Below are 22993 nucleotides of genomic sequence, written 5' to 3' on the forward strand. Positions count from 1 at the left end.
TGAGAACCGACATGCAAACTGTAGGTGATTTGATAAAATTTTGTCGAAAGTCTTGTAATCCACATTTGCCAGTGTGATTGTGGCCTTCCACTGAGCGTAATTTTTCTTCATCGTTGCTCTTTGGAATTAGGAGTGTGTGACATTTTATAGAAGTATTGGGAAGGGCTCCTAGATCAAAACTCATCACGAAGACATCTAGCAGGATAAGAGCAAGAACAGTTTTAAAAGCTTTGCAAAATTCAGAGGAAATGCCCTCAGAACCAGGCGTTTTTGAGAGAGGTAACTGATCAGTTGCCTTTTTACCTCCTGCTGCGCGAAAGAGCTACTAATTACGGAACAATCACCTTCTGATAAAGGGGTTACCAGGGATGTGAAACACGAGATAATGTCAGAATTTCCCACAGGAGGAGTGCCACTAAACAACATCGAGTAATAATCCACAAATGCGGACGTAACCTCCTTCGTACTCTTAACAAATCTGTAATTATAAATTAATCCCAGAATCAGCTTCGCAGTCGCATGATGACGCTCATCAAGCAAAGCTTGCCGTGTCGGGCGTTCGCAATGCAAAGCACGCTTGATAAGAGATGGAATTAATGCGCCCCTGTATCGTTCCGCATCATGCCTTTGTAATTGACTTTTGACTTTAATAAATTTCGTCCGTATATGAGCCAGGGGATTCACATTCTAGCCCATACAGGTTACACAAGTTTTTGTGAAGTACCTGCTCCTGATGTTACCTGTAGAAAGATCTAATTGAGCCAAGTTCAATTGTTAAAACGCGTGCGTCCTGCTTGAGCATTTCCCAAGCGGCGAACAATGGTAGACTTCCGGAAAAACATGATTGGGGCTGTGAGCGCACACGAATGAGAAATTCTTGGTCATTTACCAGAGATGAGTTTAACTTCCACAGTTCCCACTGTGGCCTAAACTTTGAATGGTCATTGCCACCGAGCCGGGCCACTACCATGCAATGATCAGGAAACGAAACCGGTATAGCTTAGCACACAAGCCAGCGAGAAACTAATGTAAAAGATGCATAAATCCGGTCTAGACAGGCGTGAGAATGCCCCTGAATTTGGGTGAATGATCTAGAAGCCCGGCAAGACACCCCTGTATCTACCAGTCCTGCATCTTCTGTAACACGGAACAAAAGGTCTCCGCTGCTGTCACTGCTTGCGGCTGGCCTAGAACGATCTATGGGGTTGCAAACACAGTTTCGCCCATTAGCACAAGATGTCGGTCACAGTCGAGTAAGATGGCTATGTGTTCAAAGAAACTTATGCGTTCAGGCACAGTATTGAAAGCATAAACGTTAATTATCCGCCATGGCTTCCTAAAGAGTCATCATCAGCCTGATTATACCCACTGCAGGGCGAAGACCTCTCCCATATTTCTCCACTTAACCCGGTTCTGTGCTAGCTGCATCCACTTGACCCCTGCGAACTTCTTAATCTCATCCGCCCACCTAACTTTCTGCCGCCCCCTGCTACGCTTTCCTTCCCTTGGAATCCAGTTTGTTACCCTCAGCGACCATCGGTTATCCTCTCCTCGCACTACATGTCCTGCCCATGTCCATTTCTTCTTCTTAATTTCCACTAGAATGTCGGTAACTTGAGTTATTTCTCTGACCCACTCTGCACGTTTTCTATCTCTTAATGTTACCCCTACCATTTTTCGTTCCATAGCCCTCTGGGTTGTCCTCAACTTAAATAGAACTCTCTTGGTTAGCCTCCACGTTTCAGCCCCATAGGTGAGTACAGGCAAGATGCAACTGTTGTATACTTTCCTCTTGAGCGATACCGGTAAGCTGCTAGTCATAATCTGCGAGTGCTTGCCAAATGCGCTCCATCCCAATCTTATTCTTCTTGTTATTTCCTTTTCATGGTCCGGATCTGCGGTTACTACCTGTCCTAAGTAGACATACTCGCCTACTACTTCCAGTATTTCGCTACCTAATGTAAACTAATGTAAAAGAGTGGTCTTCTACTATCTTCTACTTCTTCTACGATCTTCTATTAAAGAGTAAAAGATCGCAAACTATCAACCGACCCTCGGCGTCGATATTATAAGTTAGGCCAGTACAAGGCAGCGTCCTTCGCAGAAACAGAAAACAACCTGCCGACAAGCCCACAGCATGCGCAACAATGACATTAAAATCTGCCAAAAAGGCTGTAGCGCCCTCTCGATTTCCTCCTCTCGCTCTATCTTCGTCTCTTGGACTGCCACAATATCTAGACGCCTGCTGTGCAAAAGTCGGCGAAGTTGCATTTGTCTCTGGCGAAACATAAGACACCGTACATTGAGACTTGCAAACACTATCTCTTCAGAAACCGCCATGGTGACCGCACATAGTTTTTCCTACAATTACATTTGCCTGCAACGCCGCCTCCGAACCACCGCAAGGCCTCCTCGACCGCGAACGCCGGCACTTCCCTTTGTGCTTCGACGCTCGACCGCGACGGCGATGCTTGTTGCCAGCTTGATCGTCATCCTCACTGGACTCGGAGACACATGATGCACGGCGTTTCAAGACTGACTCGTCGGCAGCAGCGAGCCCGTCAGCCACAGGAACCGGCCACTGGTCTGGACGTTGTTGCAGAGCAACGGCCACAGGGGTCACCATATCCATGGAGGCACTCGCTGGGTGTTCAGGAACAAGTGGTAGCTCGTCGGCTGTTGGTTCTTTGTCAGAAGCTTAACACGACATCTCATCCAAGGCCTGAGACGCTGCGTTGTTCACATTACTCTCGGGCGCATGAGCAGTATTTTTTTCCTCAGTAGCCTGTGGAGTGTCACTTGAAGACTCGGCCACAGCCGGCAGGAAGGTCGCCAGACGCATCATTTATCTCAGAGGCGTCCATGATGTGGCCCCGCTGTTGATCGTCAGGAGGCCGGCCTCGGTGCCTAAGCTTCTCCGCGTATGTAACCATACACTCCTCCGCTGTGTGGTCGAAACGCTGGCAATCTACGCAACGTGGTGTACGACAATTCCGACGAATGGTGTCCAACACGGTTGCAGCGGAAGCAGAGAGGGGGTCGGCCAGGTATCAAAACGAGGCTCTGCACTCCACACACAGTTAGCTGATGTAGAACGTCACTAACGCTAACCCCTTCGGCAAGAGTCAAAGTCACATTCCGGCTGAGCGTCTTCATTTGTTCCATGTCAGCAACCTTCACGTTTTTCCCTCGAAATCGAGGTGACTTTGCCATAAGCTTGTAGAGCCTCACGAATAAAGGAGTCATCCAAGCGTTCAGGCAACCAGAGAAGTTTCGCCTTGACCTCCTTCGGTTCCGGATCCACAACAACAAAGCGACGGTTCTTAACCAATAAATCTCCACATGAGACTAGGTTTTCCTTTAGAGTGCGCCGATTTACATGCAAGAGGGGGGTAACCTCATGAGGTTTCGACCTCATGAGGTCGACCTCAACCTCAAAATGACCTCAACCTCACGGAGTGAAGTGAGGTTGAGGTGAGGTCGGTGACAGCCCGAAATTTTTTGAGTGAGGTCACGAAATTGGACCTCAACCTCGCGCGTGAGTTTGAGGTTGAGTGAGGTCGTCATTGTGTGAGGTCGATATTGTGAGGTCCAGGCTTTTTGCTGTTGCCGCGGCTTTCTTCGAAGAGCGCCCCTTTTGACGTGGAGCTCGAGCGTACTGCTGCAGTGTGCCCGCAGACTCTCGGTGTTTGGTTACCCCCCAATCGGACGACCGGATGCCGCAGCCCCTGCCCAGCTTTCGGCATTCCACCGTAATGTCCGCAGCCCGAGGACGCTTCCCTCTGGTCTACTTGGAAGGAGATATTTTTTTTTTACTTCACGAACTCCTCATGCCTCCCGCCCGCGCCACCCCCGTTTCTTCTGACTTGTTTGTGCCGATGCTTGCCGCAGGCTCAAACACCCAGGAGCGCGCAAAGCACATAACTCACGTTGACCTGCGCTGCTTTTGTCGGATGCCGCAAAGAAACCAGCAAACTAAAAAGCGAAGCAAATGGTCTTTGCGCAGACGGCGCGGAGCAGAACTGTGTCTTGTGCATGCCCATTTCCAGGCGCTAACGTCACGGCTGCTGCCTTACATTCGATAAAGGACCCTGCTGTACATTACACGGAAACTTAACAGAAAATGGTGCAGCGAAATTGTTAGGGGACGTGATACTGACTGATAAAAAAAAACATGAACAAACCAGAAAAACCGGCACAATACCATCTGGGCATTTTATCGAAGTCCTCCCTTTCGAATTGTACGTCATCGTTCTAATTCCGGTCCTGTAAATTTATATTCTTGTATTCTCCAGAACAACCTCTCTTTGATCTTGTGCTGCTTGTTTCTTCTAACAGATTCACAGGTGGCCCCGAACAACTGCAATGGGATGAAGGTGCTAGTGTAGCGGTAAAACATGCAACAGGATGAAACGGACGGCACAGCTTATAAGACGCAACTGGTATACAGGAAAGAAGCCTGTGCATGTTAACCATTTGCCGAGATAGAAGAGACAAAAAATATATGGGGTTTGTATGCAGTAAAGCGCAATGAAAAAAAAAAAATGATTTCGCTCCGCTAAGGCCCTTTATTTCTCTTTCAAATTCTAGTGAAATCAAGCAATGCAGGAGGAAGGAGGAGAGTAAGGGATTATTAACTTCATAATATCAGGTTTCTCTTGAAATATTTGTTTCAGATATTTGTTTCTTTCTTTAAAAATCAATTTAGATGTACGTGATATGAAGCCAATTACATGCTAGCACTGAGGAATGCAGTATTAGGCCGATGTCTCAAACCTTCTATACACTCTGGGAAGCGCAGTTCTCTTCTGTTTTTATTGTGCGATATTTGTTTTAACTTTCGTCAACATGGTATTTATTTATATATATATATTCTTGTAGGTCAATTAAGTTCGTACACTGCGGAAAAGAGAACAGGCTTCTTCCCTCACATTAGGCTCTTTGGCATCTTTTCAGAGGCCCATAGCACAACCCTCCTTTCCACTTATCCGCGCAGTCATTAGTTTTTTTTTTCTTTTTCTTTTGCAAGTATTGAAAAGCGCGATCTAGTCTCTGAAAGCGGAGCTGGCCCACATACGCCCCTGCCTTTTGGTGGGTATTGGTGACAGTTCGGCATTCACTGTATGAGCAAAACCAGATGCCATTGAGACGGACGGCGAAGGGAGGATCGCGTGCCCGCGGGGCGCGCGGTCCCTTCGGGCTGCTTGTTCGCCTCCTTTCTGTTGTTCTTGCCTTTATTTTACGTTTATGTGCTGCAGCTATACGACACTAACGGGGAAACGGTTTCTCTAGATTTACCTACGGTGCACGCGGCGAACCAGCTTCGGAGACACCACCGTGCAATTTATTAGTTCAGTATTCAAAGGAAAGCAAGTGAATACCACAAAGAAGCTCGTCTCAGAATTGTTGGCGAAATGGCATCCAGTATTCGGTTCGGACGTGCAAGTACTTATATCGTGTGTGTTTTTTGTTTTTTTGTTTTTTTTAGGTGGGTGGGAGTTGGACATTTTGACGGGCGAGCCGATGTTCGCGACAGCAAAGTGGTTCTCATAACCCTTTTTCCTAGCAATTCCGACCCTTGTAATTTTTTAATGTAAGCGTGGTGTTCGAAGAAGCAATTTCGTCAATTCTTGCAATACGCCACGGGATCACAGAATTATAAACTAACGCCCAGGAGTGGCCGGTTGGGGCCCCATAAGATAAACAGCATTCCTTTTCGAAATTTTCTGAAGGTTTATTCGGCGTTGGTTGAGTTTTATGATTAATTGGTGTTTTGCTGTCTTTTCCTCTTTTGTTTGTTTTGTTGGTGATTTAGTCTTCACAAGTCGTTTCATGAGTGGCTATTATAGAAAATTTTTCCCCCGGTAATATGACATCCGTTAATATGGAGGACCCGAATTATGGACAGTTTTTCTAGGGGCGAAGATTTTCAGTGTATTTATGTCTCGTTAATATAGAAACTCGCTCTCTGAACAATGGAGATGGGATGAATGCACACAGCCTATTCGGCCCATGTATTTTGTCTCGTTAATATGGACATCGTTTGAAAAAAGCAGGGGAGTCCGAACACAAGTTAAAGAAGGGTGCGCAGGCCGGGAACCTATGCGACAGCCGATACGGTCGGATGCCTGAACGAGTCCTGAGGAGTTGGAAAGAACCAAAGCGGGCGTGTCGTCGTTTTAGGAGGAAAGGGGGGGGGGGGGGGGGGGCAAGAGCGGAAACGAAGGGAGGAGGAGGAGAAAAGGAGGGTGGATGACAGGGATCGTACACAGCAAAGCGAGGGTCAGCTAAGAAAGACCCCAAAAGGAGGGAACCGGGAATTTCTGGGTGCAGCGGCAGCGCCGCAACCGGAGGCCGCAGTCGGGAAAACAGCAACATGTGGTCGCAATAAATTCTGCTGAACGTGAACAGAAGAGAGGCCGGTAAAAGCGTAATGAAGAAACAATAAGAAGAAAGACAAGCGCCAAAATTGGGGGTGGGAACTGAAGATTCCCTATCCCAGAACACAAAATGTGTTCCATGAAGACGTTAACGCTTTTCGGTCAGGGTTAAGACACACTCACGAAGTAGAGCGACAAAATAAACGCGACGACCATGCAACCAGGACCGGGCGTCCCGTCCTGGACGCCCTTCCTTCTCATGCTCCTGGTTTTCGTCACTGTTTCGCTGCCGAACTACCACATTTTGCACCACAGCGATCCGCATGTCGGCTTCGCCTTGAGTCAACGATGCGGCCTTGACAAGGTCTGAGCTCTTCGTAGTCGGCTAGCCGTCGTTCTAAACTGCACTTCAGCTTGTAGTGTTTGTTTCATAGGAATACATACGCACGGCACAGGAAAGGGCTGTTTGATAGCCCTCTGTAGCCTGCCAACTTGACTCCCTCGCTTCCTTACAGAAACAGTACAAGGCAAGAAAGAGAATCAGAAGAACGGAAAGTCAGGGAGGTTAACTAGGGAAAAAGAGTGCAAAGAAGCAGGAGCCTGTAACTCTCAACTTTAGTCTGACTTTTGGCATGGTAGGAGTTAAACGCAAAAGAATGGAGCTGAACTTAGGCGCGAAGCTGGAAATCTGTGAATACAAGCGGCAAAAGCAATCTCAGTCAATCCAAACCGTGAAAGACTGGACCCAAGTTCAACTAGGCCTCAGCCTCGCCAGGTCGACGGTATACCATCTATATATACTACCGGACTCCGATAAATGGCTCAACATCGGCATCACAGCGTAAGCCACAGTCCGACAGCGCCCAGCACAGTTCGAAGAAATGGAGTCGGCCTTGTTAATGTGGTTCGGGAATGTGCACGCGAATGGCGCTGTCGTGAGCGACGAAATGCTTCAAGAGAAGGCTCGCTGCCTCGGCAACATTATGGGTGCTTCTTCTTCTCCGTCTTGATAGGTTTTACCTGTGATGACTTACGGAATTTTTGTTCAGTAAAACAGGGGGATGTTTACTGAGAAATATTATTCAACGCTCTGTCTAGGCGTTACTGACTTCAGCTACTCAAGAGGATGGCTGGCAAGGTTTAAGAACAAACATGACGTTTCGGTTCGAAGGATTTGTGGAGAAGAGGGTAGCATCGACATCTCGGCTGTGTTTATATGCCCAAATTAATTAAAACCGCAGTCAATAATTATAAATTTTTTCTCAATTATATGCCTTTCGTTTTTATTCATGACTCGTTATTATGGATGACTCGCTTTATGGACAGTTTCCGTCGGAAACCAAAGCGTCCGTACTAACGAGGCACGACTGCATTCCTATTTTTTTCTTAATTTAATTTATTCTGTTGCAAATCAATGTACAGTGTAATTAAAAAAGTTCGGCAATCATCAATGATTTTTTCGAATTAAGAAAAAGAGCAAGGATGAAAGCTTGGGCGCGTTGGTGTCGGTTTTCTTGCCTCATAGCGCTAAACAGACAGGGACACAGCCAGACATACGGGACGGGCGATAAAAAAAAAAAAAGCGCCCGTCCCGTGTGTCTCGCTGTGTCCCTGTCTGTTTAGCGCTATGTGGCAAGAAAAGAAAAAGAGCATATCGTCATTGTTGTCGTCGTCACTAGGGTAAACAGCATTTGTCTTTTCAGTTTATAGTAAGAACTGGCTTGTTTTATTGCTAATACGAATCTTATTCACGTGGGTCAGATGGGATGAACTCTTTGTATTGCATTATGGGCCTATGCGTAGTAACGTGGTACCCATGTAGGCCTTAGATTGAAACCGACCACGAAAGGTTAGGCGAGGAGGGGGAGAGGATTGCCATTTTAGTGCAGAGTTGGACATGTAGTGTCCAGAGTTTCTCTGCTTTTATCCAGGATAATAATTGTAGAGAACATAACTGCTCTTGAAATGATACAAAGGAAAGCAGTCAGGTTTATTTTCCACAAGTACAGCAGATCTGATTCTCCCACACAGCTGATGGATGAAAATGACATCCCGCTCCTTTCAGTCCGCCGCAAAATGAACAGAATTTTGTTTCTTCGTAAGATTCTGTTACAGGAAATTAATATTCCATTACCTAACTTTGTCCAACCCTCTACTGCCAGACGAACACGACACACTTGGGAACACACGCTGCAACCCACTTTTGCCCGAACAAATTCATTTAAGTACAGTTTTTTCCCCCGGACCATCTCTGATTGGAATTTGCTTCCAGAATTTCTTTTCCAAAGCAGTAATTTTAACAAAGCATTGGAAGGTCATTTGTTTAGTTAGGCTGCTCAACTTTTTAGTACTTTATATCTGTTTCCTTTGTTCATGCCGAATTGTGCTGTGTATTATTGTCTATTTTTATTTGTTAGACTGTCAATTTTTTTAATAATTACTATTACTGTTATGATTCCTTTTTTCTCGCCGAATTGTAGTGTGTATTGTATTTTTTGTTTTTCTGTGTGTGATTGTTACCTGGTAAGCCCCTCCTGCTTGGGCCATAAAGTCTGCAGTATTTTGAAATAAATAAACAAATAAATAAATAAAATTAGGAGTAAAATACAGCCTTCATACGACAAAATTCTGGCTAGCCTATATATACCCCAGGACAACCGAGAAATGTATATTTGCTTTAGGTTACAGTTTAATTCAATGATTCTTTTTTTTTTTGAGGTCGAGCGCCCGACCTCAACCTCATATTTTGAGTTTGAGGTGAGGTTGAGCGAGGTCGCCAATGGTCACCTGAAAAGTGAGGTGAGGTCGCCTGGGGGACCTCAACCTCAATTGATGAAGTTGAGGTTGAGTGAGGTCGCCAAATATTTTTTGACTGTGAGGTGAGATCGAGGTTTTTTAAGTCAAATGCCCACCTCTGCATGTAACCATCGAGACATGCGACATTTGAAATTGTCCGATAGAGCTTATTTCTTCCAAATCCACTACTTTCCGAAGGCCGTATCTGAAGTCGTCGACGCGGTAGGGAGTTCAGCGTGCTGCGAGGTCAGCATGCAGAAAAACAGTCGTCGACAAGCTTACCAGTTGGGAAACGGGGAAGGACAACACGGTAATCATTACTGCTCGAATTAACCTGAGCAGTACCTCGACCAGAAGCCAATTGAACCTTTGATAGCGGAGAGCATCGTGAAACGCTACCACACGGTATGGCGTCTTCGTCGTTCTCCGCGCCACGCGCGGTACCGTGAAACGCACATCATAATCCTCCTTGTCGACCGTGAGGATAATAGTAGCGATGACAATGACGCTGCAGTTAATGAAAATGACAATGATGGCATTGCCAGTGCTAATAATAGTGCATTAAGTTGATAATGATAATGAGAGCAAATGTGATGCATCATGTGCACAAGATACGCTTAGGCTATCGCATTTCTGCTGTGTAGATTCCCCGCAGTGCTGTCAGAATTTTTTCTTACCTGTCTGCCTCTTACTAAGCGTATATGAGCAGGCTATCATTCCACTTCACAACCTAGGCAATAATTATCCTTAACGAGTATTTCATGCTGAATCATGACATCCCCCGCTGTTCTTCGGCATTTGAGATTTTTTGCCGTGTGGCGCCTTGAGCATACCGATTATATCGTTAGCGCCCTGTCAAAGCAAATGAACAGGTCGCTGACGTTCATAAAACTTAATATAATTGCTCAGAAATCATATAGTCTCGTCTCTTCTTGAAATCCGACAGCTGTATAAGCCATCCGGAACACTTGTCGAGCAGAATGCAGTTTCAACAGGCTATTCTATACCCCAAGTACTCACGATCAATTTGAGAGCTTTCTTCTCAGCATATTCATCATTTTGGTAAAACCGCTTTTCGAAGAGGTGCTGCTGTTCGCTTCCTTGCAAGAACATTGCTTCTGAGAAGCGGAGTATAAGTATTAATCGCACGAAATTTCAGACGGGCTTAATTATCTCGCTTCCACGTTACTTGACTGTCACAACAATACGAAGAAAATCCATTTATTCACTGACAGTTTCATAGCTAGCCCCTGTTCTAGCCATAATTCTAAAATTTTGATTTGTGCAATACTGAATCTCTACTCGACATTTACAGTGTGTGGGGCCCTGCGCCACATATCTTTAGGGCCCGTGGCGCGCCGCGCATTCGACGGCCGCGCCACTATCCCAATGCTCCCCGCGCGCTGCCGGTTCCCCTCTCCCCGCTCGTTCAGGGATAACCGGTCCCGCGCGAGGGGGCTATAAAGAAAGGCTCGTGCCGCCATCTCGGCTTCTTCGTTCCTGCTTCTTCGCTCCTGGCGCTTCTCCACGGAGACGACCCGCAGCCCCCCGGACGACGACCCCGCACAGCCTTGGACGACCCCCGCGCTGACGTGAGATTAAAGATGTTTTGTTACATGGCCCGCTGTGTATTAGTCGTGCGCATCCCTCGGGCAGAGGAATCACCCACAAGTGCTGAAGAAATCATTGCCTCAGAATGTGTTGCCTGAGCAAAACCACGGTGATGCACAGTTACATTTATTAGCAGTGTCTTCGTAGCGACCAATATTCGTAGCTTAATTGCACTGGAACTAAGAAATAATTTCAGAAGGTCTTATATTTTATGAGCGTGTAATGTTTGCGTCAGACAGCCAAATTTAGTAAAATTATATATTACGTAACTAATTTGCCATAAATCAATGTCACATGCACAAAAAGTCACGTGTGCTTTCTTCGGTCTCAGTTAATATCGGCCTGCTTTACACTCGCGTTTAGATTGATTGGTGCAATATCAAATTCGCTTAAATTAGCTGCTAAATGTGTTCACAGCGTATTGAACTCAGCGAACTTACTACTCGACGCGCTGCATGTGGACGGTCATCATTTCTATGCGACGAGAATTCTTGCAGACTGTACGCGTGATCTCATTTCGGGGGGATAGCTCGCAGCAGTGCCGGCGTTGCCTAGCCGAAGCTAATCTGCGGTCACTGTCTGCGGCAAAACCGCCGTGCATTACGCTGTCTACGCTTTATTTATTCAGCCTAATTATCGAGGCCACACTTGCTTTCTTAAGCCCGGTCAGTATACAGTTTGCATCTGCGTAGGCTTAGAAGATCCACTCTGCCGGAGCGACTTTGACGCCACCTCTAGGTCGATCTCACGGCTAATAGATGTGCGAAGGGACGTAGTAGGCTATGAGCTGATAGGCGTTGACAATTTCATTGTCTCGGAAATGGTGATCATGTGACGAAGGGAGGGTTCGGTGAGGTGATTGGCCATAGGGGCTGTAGAGGCTATGATACTTGCTTAGAAGCTTGCAAAGTTTACAAGACATGTTGGGGCAACATGACAGCTCCCACAGCCGGACGAAGGAGGCCTAACGATAAAATGGAATTAGTTCAGCTCGATAGCGGTTGATCTGGCGCTGTTTGGAGTGTGACGGAAAGAAACGAGAAAGTTGGCAGAATTCTTCATCATAAATTGCTGCCTGAATAATAACGTTCTGTTCTAATCTATCAGGCCGGTGGCTGAATTGTATTCATTGTGCTGAAAGGCTCACGACAATACGCAACGAAGTATCTAGAGAATCACATGGTAGCTAGCGCAGAAGAATTGTAAACATATGTGACTAATAGGAGGACTCGTTCCTATATGCAGTGAATGCAAGCGGTGTACTTTGCCACCATATCACCGATAATGCGGTTAAAGCGTTCAATCGAGCCATTTTTTTGCCAACGGAAAGGAGAGATTATGTGTTGAAATACTCTACACTCCCAGCTGGAGGAAGGCCGCTACAGAATGAGAAAGACAGATGCCGCCTCCATCACTCAGCAACTTTATGAAGTCAACATGGCGAAAAATATACTATGGAGGATGCAGCAAGCAGCATCATGGACTGCAGCAGCTGATAAGAATGACGTTTAGCGCGTCGCGCATAGATGGTCAATGAAAGCAGTGTGCATGGAGGGGGGCTGCGGATGTCAGTTGCAATTTTCAACACACTGGCTGGGCTAGGCAGCGTCTTTAGGGGAGGGGGAAAGGAACGAGAGCGTTTTGCTGCAGTGCCGACGTTCGATCGGGGGTACGGCTGGAGATACTGTTCGACCCTCGCCAGCAATGCCGAAATTGAAGACTGATTAAACCTTTTAACAAGCCGGCTTGACCAGAGCTTGAGCTTTGCGGAGCCCCAATGTGTCGGAATGACGGGGAGCCCCTTATACGACAATCAAGGTGCAATTTCGGTAATATATTATAGTGATCGTGGATAGCTAAACGGAGAAAATGGCGACAGAGAGTGCAGTAACAAGGGCGTGACAATAGGTTTGATAAATGATAAGGTTGGATGTTCGCGAGAGAGAAAGGATGCAGGACGGATATAGAAAGAGCTGTGTCAGACGGCAAAGGGGAACAAGAAAGGACATCAGAATCCCCATTTTTTACGGCCGAGCCGATATACAACGCCCTTATGGTACTCTTGGAGTCCTATAACCGAGCGCGCCAGTCATTTGGACGATCTTTCACTGCAGAAAGCGAGAAAAGTGTGTGGTGATCGGTTGCAATGTCGAATGCGCGGGCGTACAAGTAAAACATGGCAAAACACTCATTCTCGGGGCTGGAATGGTTGGCTTCAGCTTTTGTTGGCGTCGGCTTGCGTAAGCAACAACGTACTCAGTAAAGCCACTCTTAATTGCACTAAGAGAGGACGTCGCCGATGCAACGCCGCTGGCATTCATGTATATATCTGTGGGAGAATGAGGATCTAAATGACATAGAATGGGTGGAGTTCCCAAAATGCAGCAAAGCGTAGTAGAGGCATGGCATGCTGATGACCAGCACGAAAGGCTGTGACCGGAGAGAAGCTGAGTCATGAAGGCGATTATAGTTGAGAACGTAGAATAAGCGGAGCAGGCGGAATTCTAGAAGCAAATACCAATGAAACTTCCTTCATAGAAGTGGGTTTCAGAAATTATGTCACAGGCCGCAGCTTTACTGGGTCCGGGAGAACGCAATCCTTAGAGATGACGTGGAGGACAATGGTGAGCTGTCGGGCTCAAAAGCGACACTTCCTTAAATCGAGTTGAGTTAAGACATCAGCATAGCCTCCTTTATTCACTCTGTGCCTGTCAACTCCGCGCTCCGCGGCCGTCGCCGTCGCTCCTCCTCCGTTGACAAGCTACGCCGCTGGCTGCCGAGAGATGGCGACAGCGACGTAGAGTCACCTTCGCCAGGCGAGTGCCGGGTGCGCCGTGTTGCAAAGCGGTCCGGATAGCCACGCGCTGCCGCTGTCTCGCTGTTTCGTGGACTGTTCTGCTGTGTGCAAGGTCATGCTTCTATTTTTCTCTGCCTTCGGGTGCTGCAGGAATACAGCATTGCACCAAGTGGTAAGTGCCAGCTTTGCTTTGTCCTCCCGGCCATCGCTGCGTAGTATTCAGCTGCTTTGAGGCTTGTAAAAAATAGTGACAGCACCAATGTGTTTATTAAGCGTCAATATTGCAATAGTAATGTTTAATGCGCATCTGTGCTTTCTCCACTTCAATGCTAATTGCTTCCCTGCCTAGCTCGTCTGCGTAGTGCGTTAGTGTGCTCCTGCGAAGCTTTTTTTTTTTGCAGTATACGCTAATTACGAAAATTTGTGATAAAATAGAAACACAAGATTTACCTATTGTGAAGATTACTTTAAAGTGAGTTAAACCAAATCTTGCAAAGCCTATATTAGTTTCCCTTCTCACCCTCATCCGCATTAAGGCCTATCAGAAATAATGACAGCACCAGAAGTGTGTTTATTACGCGTCAGTAAGGTAATAATAATATTAATTGTGCACGTGTATTTTCTGGACTGCGATGCGAACTTTCTCCCTGGTTAGCTCGTCTGTGTGATATGTTACATGTGCTCCGGCCAGCGCAGTATTTTTTGTTTCGCTAACTGTGCAATTCTGTGAAAAAATGAAAACACGAGCTTTGCCTATTGTGACGATTATTTTGGAGTGATCGAAACAGAAAGATGCAACGCGTATATTTGTCTTTCCTTGTTTTTCTAGTTAAAAAAAAAAAAAAACGTTTGTACGACGCGCTGAATCATTGAAAGAAACAGCTGATACCAAAATTGTTCTCCTTACAGATCTCAATGGCATACTGCGATGCAGTTGTTCCAATCATCTGTAAATCAAGCTGGCTTCTGAAGTGCTATCAGTGAGAGCAGTCACCGTAAACTTATTTCCCTACTTGTGGCAGCTATTCATCACACCACTTCTACATTGTACTCTTGAAGCACAATTGCTGTTGTGAAATGTGTAAATAAATGCTGGTGCCTTTCTTCCTAAATTTTGTTTTATTGCAGCGTAGACTAGTATTGTAATTTTTCTATTACCATTAGTGCTAGCGGAGCAGTCATACAGTTTTTCGAGCCATGCGCAATTTCTTGAAACTGCCTGACATAAAATGTCATATAGCGTTGGTGTTATTGCCTAACAAGTATCATGATCCCTTGTTATGCTTAGTGGATGTCGGCCTTACAAGTAAATATGCTGAATATGCACGACTCATGCTTAGGAACAGTTATCCCGCTAGCGAATAACAGCGCTCCCGCCCCGCGCCGACATTCGTACCCGTGCGACCCGTGCGCCTCGACACCTACGTCAGCGGCGCCCTCAGCGAGGGAACCGCGCAACTTTACTCGACGGCGCCGCTCTATTGTTCGGCGCGTTGACAGGCACAGAGTATAAAGGAGGCTATGACATCAGAGAACAGGCTCCTGCGCTAAAGGAGAAATGAAAAATCGGGCGAAATGATGACAACGCTGTCTAAGTAACGAAGTCATACATGCCATTTGGACCCCCTTAGAATGTGTCCATCATGCTCTCGAAAGGTGCAAGATCGTTGCAGAGGCCTAGCGGCATGACGTTCAATTCATATAGCCTTTGACCATTCATATCGCCTATCACTTTTGGCAATGTGGGTTACCGGCTTTGGCCATCGGCATCTGCCAGTAACCAAAACGCAAGTCTAAAGAAAAGAAAAGAACTCAGATACTACAGGCAATCAAGGGCGCCCTCGATCCAGGGGAGAAGTAAATGCCTTCGCGTGTAATTTTGATTAGGCACGTTCAATTCACGCAGAACGAAGTGAAGCCATCTTTTTCTAGAGGGGGACAACCGGATATGTCCACAGGCCATGCGACGGCTGGATCACATAGTTTCAGAGCATGTCGCTCACTCGTTCATCAGTGATGCTTAGCAGCTGAGACGCAGCACGGGCGCTGGCTCAAAGGTGCGTCGGCGCAATTGTCATTATGGGAGCTAACGGCGGTAGCTGCTCATGGAATGCTGCTCGTGATGAAACGAAGCTTGGAAACGCCGAAGTACTGCGACAAGTCAGACCAGTCAGGCATAGGTATCAAGTTTCAGTCAACGGAGTGGTGTAAAATTAGGAGTGCACGTAAGCTCCGCGACAGCACTAATGACGTGCTATAGCGTTAATGTGTCCCGTCTGCAGCAACCCTTGCAGAACATCGTTCGCACATATGCACTTTGTTATCCGCTGGTTAATCTCGCAATATGCTATCTGGACAGAGTCTTCGCACAATAGTCAAGCTGCAGAGCCCAGCCATGCCCAGGCAGCGGTCTTCATTCCCTTATGACCCTTTTGAAGTATAACCCTCTGACCGCAACCATATTGCCACTATACTTGACTGCTGATAACAGAATTTTATAGGCCCAGCTTGCTGCGTATGAGCGGTAAAGACCTTTATTATTAAGACCATTAGACCTCAGTAGAATTGTAGACAGTTAAAAGGGCTTATACCCGTGCCACACTGCAAATTTAATGTCATTTCCATCGAATGACATTCGTTCAGGTTAATGTCATTTTTTTGTGCGCGCTGCTACACGACCAAAACTAATGACATTTGCAACTGATGACCATTGCGATGGACAGAAAGTGGCAGATATAAAATATTGTACTACATGCTTTAAAATTTGCGAACTTTAACGAAAACAGCTTTAAAATATGTACTGCACTTGTTATTATATTGTAAACCTCGTGAAAAGTATATTTACAAATATTTACACCAACTTATTCAACAGCGCTAGCCATCGAGAGCCGAGCCAGATTGAAGCCAGCGCCACATTTGAGCCGTCGTTTTTCGAGCAGCGTGACGCCATTTTCCTTTGAAAATTTCCTCAGATTTCTCATTTGCTGTCCGCGTATGTGTAGAAAGTTCCCCCTTCTGCTTTCATCGACTGGTCGCCTCGGTGCGTCTCGACTTGATGCTTGCTTCTGCGATGGACGACGTATCACAAGAAGCTGACTTCCAACGACGGCGGCGTCAAGTTATTCGTGCCATCCTGTGCTCACGAGAACAGCGCCGAAGCTGTCATGTGCAGTATGAAAGCAAGCGAGAGCAGTTAAGGTCGTTAATACGCACACAAGCTGCTGTCACCAGGGGCTTGGAGGAGCAACTTTTAGCTAACTCGTTCGCAATAAGTGCCTTCATGGCTGCAAGTCTGCCAACTGCTCAACGGGAGCGCTGGGTGTTCCAGCGCAACGAAAGATGGTTCGAGGACACTTTGCCCAACCTAGGTGAATCACATTTCCGACAGTCGCTACGCGTCACGCGGGTTACGTTTCGTTACATTGTTGATGCTTTGAGGCATGTTCTTGAGCGTGAGACCACTAACATGCGAGAGTCCATCTCGGTGGAAAAACGTGTAGCCATTGGACTCTACAGGCTGCGGTCAAGCGCCGAAGACCAAACGATTGCCCATCTTTTCGGCCTGGGACGCTCAACTGTGAACCTGATCAGCAAAGAATTTTTTGCTGCTGTCATCGAAATGCTGGAGGCGCGATGGCTTCGCATGGTGAGCCGAGAAGAAATGTCGGAACACATCCGCGAATTCTACGCGGTGAGCGGCTTCCCGCAGGCTATTGGCGCCTTGGATGGCTGCCATATCCCCATTTCGCCGCCGCTGGAGCATGCTTCTGACTACTATAATTATAAAGGGTGGTAAGTGTTTGAAATTATTTGACTAAACAGGAAACGGCATACATATTCTGGCGCCTTCTTCACAGTTAACTTTTTTACGTATTGGAGACACCGCATGAAAATTAGTGGATGCCTTGGGCTTATTCAAACATGTTTTCAGTCAAGGAACTGTTCAACCGTATTTGCTACTTATGACGGTACTAAATTTAACGGCTAGCTCGAACATTAGGCTTTATATATCTGAAAAGGGGACTCAAAAAGATGTATTATGGGCACCATTGTGTCAAGTGGTACCCATGCTAACGACAATCTTCTAGGATTTATAATCACCAAGATGCTAAGTGAATGCTGATGCTGTGAACACACGCAGACGTGTCTTGTGTGGAGTGCTCCAATAGCAATGGCAGAATCCTGTTGAAAGCAAAATTTTGGATTTTATTCTAGATAACTTGTATTGAATGCAAATTTGAAGCTAGAAATAATGGCCTTTTTTTCTTCTTATTTCAGATGAAATTGCACTTCATAATAAAGGGTCACCCACATTGACTTTTTTTCTCATGTTTTTTGCAGGCATAGCATCATACTTTTGGCCCTCGTTGATCACAGATACTGCTTCCGGTATATCAACATTGGAAGCCCCGGAAGATGCCACGACGCATTTGTGTACGGCCGTTCGAAGTTGTGCAAGTACATTGAGAGTGACTGCTTCCAGTCACCTGTGTCAGTGATTGAGGGGGTAACAGTGCCCCCGCTAGTACTTTGTGATCAAGCATTTCCTCTGTCAGCAAACCTGCTGAAACCATTTGCAAATGCATCGGGACCACGTGAGGCAGCATTTAATTATAATTTATCCAAAACTCGACGAATTGTCGAGAATGCCTTCGGTCGGCTGAAAGCGCGGTTCAGATACACAATGAAGCGCATGGAGTGCAAGCTCCCAACAGCAAAGCAGGCACTCAGAGCTGCATGTGTCCTGCACAACATTTGCGAGGCACTCAACGACCCTATTGAACAGCAGTGGGTGCAAGAGGCGCATGACTTCGACGGGCTGTACGCACAGCCAGTACATCGCACAGATGTAGCCAACGGCCAGGGCCGTGAAGTGAGGGCAGCCCTTGCCTCGTACTTCAAGAAGAAGAACCAACTTCCTCAGTGAAGGTCGCTCAAGCTGGACTGTGATCAAACGTGTGTATGTGTGTGTGACCTATAACAAGGCTGTAGCATGTAATTAGCATTGTTGTTGCTGAAATAATCTTTTAGGAATGAGGTGTTTGGAGAGAAGAATGGGTGGCCATGCCCTCTGTCGAGGGCCCTGTTGGCGGAAGCTGTTCTCCAGACTGTCGACGAGTGCGCATTGATCCTCATGGTTCGAGCTGGACAGAACTGCCTCTCACCCCTCAATGTTGGTTCCGCTGTAGCGTGTGTTGCAGCATTTACCTGACAGAGATATATACCATAGCAAACAACTCCAGTTTTTGCCTGCACAATTTCCACTGCACTGGAAATGAGTGTGTCGACAGCATGTAGTTTATATGGGCCGGCATGCATAATGTTTATAGCTATCTGTGGTTAAAGAAACCCTGGACAATGTGACACTTCACAACATAAAAACAAGAAATGTAGCTGGGGATATTGCACCAGTTTATTTTTTGCACAGCTCAGAGAGCACATCAATTAGCCTGTCTTCCCTCTCAGCAGCTTTGATCTCTCTCTCAGCAGCTGCCTCTTGCAACTTTAGTTCACGTTCTCTGAACGAAAACTCTTTATCTTTAGAATTTTCGAACGATATACGCAGCCTGCGTTGCTCTTCAATCAGCTGACCGAAGAAGTTTTCCTTCTGCTGCCTTCCACGCCTAGTGGTAGGAGGCTGCAGACTGCCACATGGCGACTGCCTCTGTGAAATGTTTTCGGCAAGTGGCTCCGAAGAATTTGCAGCACATTGATCTAAATGTGCAGATTCCCTGCACGCTGCTGGCGACTGGCTGGACTCCAAGTTGTACTGGTCAGTGTCCTCTCCATCAACCATGTTGCGGAACAGCTGGAAGAATAATATATGTTGGAAACGATACCATGCATGTGCAACAATACAGGAAATACCACGTCGACTAGACAGCATATGTAGTAAACCGCATAACTTATTGTGTGAAACATTATACATAACTGCATTATGATACATCATGGTCACTATCAAATTACCTATACAGCAATTTCCAAGTGAAGGTTAGCAGGGAAAAATGTAACCACTGGCTTTCTTTGTGGACAACACAAATACTGCAGTACCATTTCAACAGCATGCATTCATAAACACATTTCAGATCCTTTGCAAATGCAGTATAATTTTTCTTACTTCTTCCGCTGTGGACTCCAGGTGACAGCCTGTCTCTTGAGCCAGGCTTGAATCATTGGCTTGCAATGTGCCCAAGAACTTGTGCAGATCCCAATAAAATTTCCACACAATGGCACCTTGCCCTGTGTTTTTCTTGCTGAGCTCTCCGCAAGAAATAACATTGTGGTGTTTTATACTAATGCGGGCATGCACGGTACTGCTCGGTCGCGTAGTAAAATATTTTCTGCACTGCCGACGCACTATGCTTCGCGTGTCGGCAATAATAGCAATGTCACGACTGCGCTAAAGAATATAATCTTGAATCGGAATAAGGTGCGCATCCTCAGAACAGAACCCGCACGATTATAGCACACGCATCCGTAACAAGCAATTTAAATGCGCAGTACGAAAGCGCGGAAGCTTAACACATTGCATTCCTACTCGGTTGCTGCAAACTGAAAAACTAATTGGTGCAACGCAGATGTTATTGGTTATGGCAAGAAAAAAAAAAAGACTGCGACAAATATGCAGCTGGTTCATCACACATGCACACTGACTAGCTGCCTGCGAAAAAAAGCTCGAGGCCTATGCACGGCTATTCCTGTAAAGCGGATTAGGATAGCTGGTTGGAAAAAAAAAAAAAAATCTTACCTGTACTTGTTCCCGAGATTCTCCATTTTGCTTTTTATAGCCTTTATCCCCTTCTCAATGCCTTCCGCCCGAAGGGCTTCTTCAATTGCCGAGTAAACTTTAGCGTTTCGCTTTGTACGGCGCAGGTCGCACAGGTGGTCCTGCCACACTCTGATCAGGACAAAAGTTTCTGCCTCGGTCCACTGCGCTCGATATCTGGCTACTTCCTCAGCCATTGCTTGTAGAACTGAGAAAATCCTGCTGCTTTCAATACAAGAAATGGCACTGGCACACTGCCGTAACCGTAACGCCGTAACCACTCGTGCACGTGTGCTAGCATCCAGCATATAAACAAACATGGCCGCCCGTCATCTGATCTGCTGATAGCGAGAGTGGTATTTTTTTTTTTTACAGCGCTGTTTGCTATGTTTTATATAAATAAATAGATGCTTATAAAATTGCATATGAAAAATGTCATTATCTTGTTACTTATTTTATTTTGGGGATTAATTTTACTGAGTCTCTGGTTTCGAGATAACATATTCCCTCGGACGATCGCGAGCGAATGCGTTCCCCAAACTCATTCGGTGCCTAATGTCGTTTTCATCGAATGTCATTACATTTTCCCGTGTGGCAGCAAACAAATGTCATTTTGAACGAATGTCATTCGATGGAAATGACATTAAATTTGCCGGGTGGCACGGGTATTACTTGTACTCGCTGCAGCGACCATATGTCAAAAAGCGCACGGTGACTCTATTAAAAACACACATACGCACATAAAAAAAGAAACGAAATAAACCAGCAAAGTGAACGAAAGAAAGGATATAGTCATTTTGTATAAATAGAGGATGAAAGGTTGAACTAAAACGTCTTTCTCCCTCTGCAAAACGAGTGGCACATAGAAAAAACATAGTAGCTGCTCGAGGAAGACAATGCACCTCATCCGTCTTTCAGGATTTATAAAGTGGTTAGACAATTTCTTCTCCCTTTGATGCGAGCCAGGTGAGATGGTATCAACAAATAAAACATTTTATTACCCCGTCACATTTTCACGCCTTCGCTAGGCTTCGTGCCTACTCCGTGCCAGTTGGGAGGTAGGCACAGTATAATTATGCTAGCTGAAAGCTAGAGAAAGCAGGGTGGATTTGAGCATAATTACAGCATAGAAACCAGCGCAAAGAACACAGATTCAGTAAAGAACACTGCACGAGTTGAATGCATGAAAAGTAAAAAAAAAAAACAATTCCAGGACTGCGCTGAAGTCTGCTTAAGAGCGGAAATGGAGAATCCCAAACAGCGTCGTCATTGTTACCCCTACTATCATCAGCATCACTATCGCTACTATCAGTATTACCATTGCCACTGACTGCATCGTCGTTGTCTCCGCTACTATTGTCATCACGCTAGACAAGAAGAATTGCAATCAGCTCCTCACGAGCCCAGCGTACGTGATTCCGTTTTCTCAACCACGGGGCCCTCTGAGCAGCGTCACCTGGAGACAATTGACAGAAATATCAGGAAAATGAAGAAGGGCGTAATAAAGCCCACTGTTATCGACGTTTGTGTGGCGAAATGCTAGAACGAACCTTCAAGAAAGGTTCCATACATATACCGAAAAGCAATAGCGACATAATTTCTGGGTTTGCACTGCAGTCATGTAAATAATTTCAGCACACGCTGACAATATAGCCATATCCTGTGTATGCCAGGAAAGTGTTAGGCAGTGGATACGGTCAATGATTTTTGGAGGCTTAAATATAGTACCAGCGCTGTCAAGTGGCATAAATGTTTGAGGTTTTGACGTGGGGAATAGGAAACAAAGCCTCTATTATTTGAGAATATTACGTGGATATCGACTCCAACAAAGTATCTCGGAGTCCCACTTGAAAACTACAGGGATAGGCCATATGGCAACAGCAGGCAGATGAATTGGGATTAAGGTTGAGAAATGGAGTGCGAAACAAAAGTCAGCTCGTGCAATCACATGCAATTTGTATTTATTTTTTGTCAGCGAAGTGTGTTACGTGATACACGTTTGGCACTGTTCAAGGATAACTATACAAAAAATACACTGGATTTTTGCAGTTTTTATCTAGGTTTCAGGCCGAGAAAAAGAAGTCGAACGAACCTTTTTCACCCCGTAGGCGATGTTGAATTGTCTTTGCCGCACTTATATTTGCGTCAAGTTGTTGACCGTTTCTCAATGTTACGAGGTCCAAATAATCCTTTTCGAAGTACCGTTCGTGAATTAGGCTTGGCAAGAGCTTTTCCATTGTTTGTCGTATCAAATGCTTGTCACTGCGATGGTGGAAGGCGCGGTTGTTTTTGTAAAAGTATTCAAGGAGCACGGCTTTTATGTACTCGATTTTCAATAGAATATTTAATCAATGCCACCTGAAAAAAGCTCTACAGAGCTCTTATTGAAATAGACTTGCCTACTCCTGTGTAGCGGTCATTATAATCTGCTGAGAAGGGGCAAATATATTGAAACATGCAAAAAGAATGCCTTTACAGCCTGCTACAAAAATGGCCTTTTTTTAAATTTCATGCAGCCGGTGAAGACGTGGAGGCAGGAAAAGTAATCGTTGTGCAGTGGGCATGGGATGTGAACTCTATATTGTGTAGAAAGCCAGAGACTGTAAAACATGTGTTGATAGATTGTTGGGATGCGGTTTTCTT

At 45.8% G+C, this 22993-nt stretch overlaps 3 protein-coding genes across 5 annotated transcripts in view; 1 reads left to right on the forward strand and 2 right to left on the reverse strand.

Annotated features, from left to right (window-relative positions):
* Positions 1–9640, reverse strand: part of LOC146203176 (uncharacterized) — a 152054-nt gene extending 142414 nt beyond the window's left edge. Inside the window, exons 1-2 of one of the 2 annotated variants that reach the window (XR_014703824.1) lie at positions 9459–9640; positions 4205–4360 (exon numbers count right to left, since the gene is read on the reverse strand). The gene's annotated coding sequence lies outside the window, so the exon portion shown is untranslated. The remainder of the gene's footprint in view (positions 1–4204; positions 4361–9458) is intronic. The other variant, XR_014703823.1, reaches the window with a different exon arrangement.
* The window catches only part of LOC146203179 (solute carrier family 23 member 1-like), a 117304-nt gene that overhangs the window by 15903 nt on the left and 78408 nt on the right, over positions 1–22993 (forward strand). The gene's annotated exons all lie outside the window — the stretch shown is intronic.
* LOC146203180 (uncharacterized) lies at positions 18984–19812 on the reverse strand. The gene is made up of 2 exons (XM_084585374.1): positions 19703–19812; positions 18984–19393 (listed from the first exon to the last, which is right to left on the reverse strand). The coding sequence occupies exon 2, from the start codon at positions 19379–19381 to the stop codon at positions 18998–19000; it is 384 nt and encodes a 127-aa protein (XP_084441500.1). The 5' UTR covers positions 19382–19393; positions 19703–19812; the 3' UTR covers positions 18984–18997.

Source organism: Amblyomma maculatum, chromosome 1, assembly GCF_055883805.1.
Source record: "Amblyomma maculatum isolate TAMU_Amacu chromosome 1, ASM5588380v1, whole genome shotgun sequence".
NCBI classification, from domain to species: Eukaryota; Metazoa; Arthropoda; class Arachnida; order Ixodida; family Ixodidae; genus Amblyomma; species Amblyomma maculatum.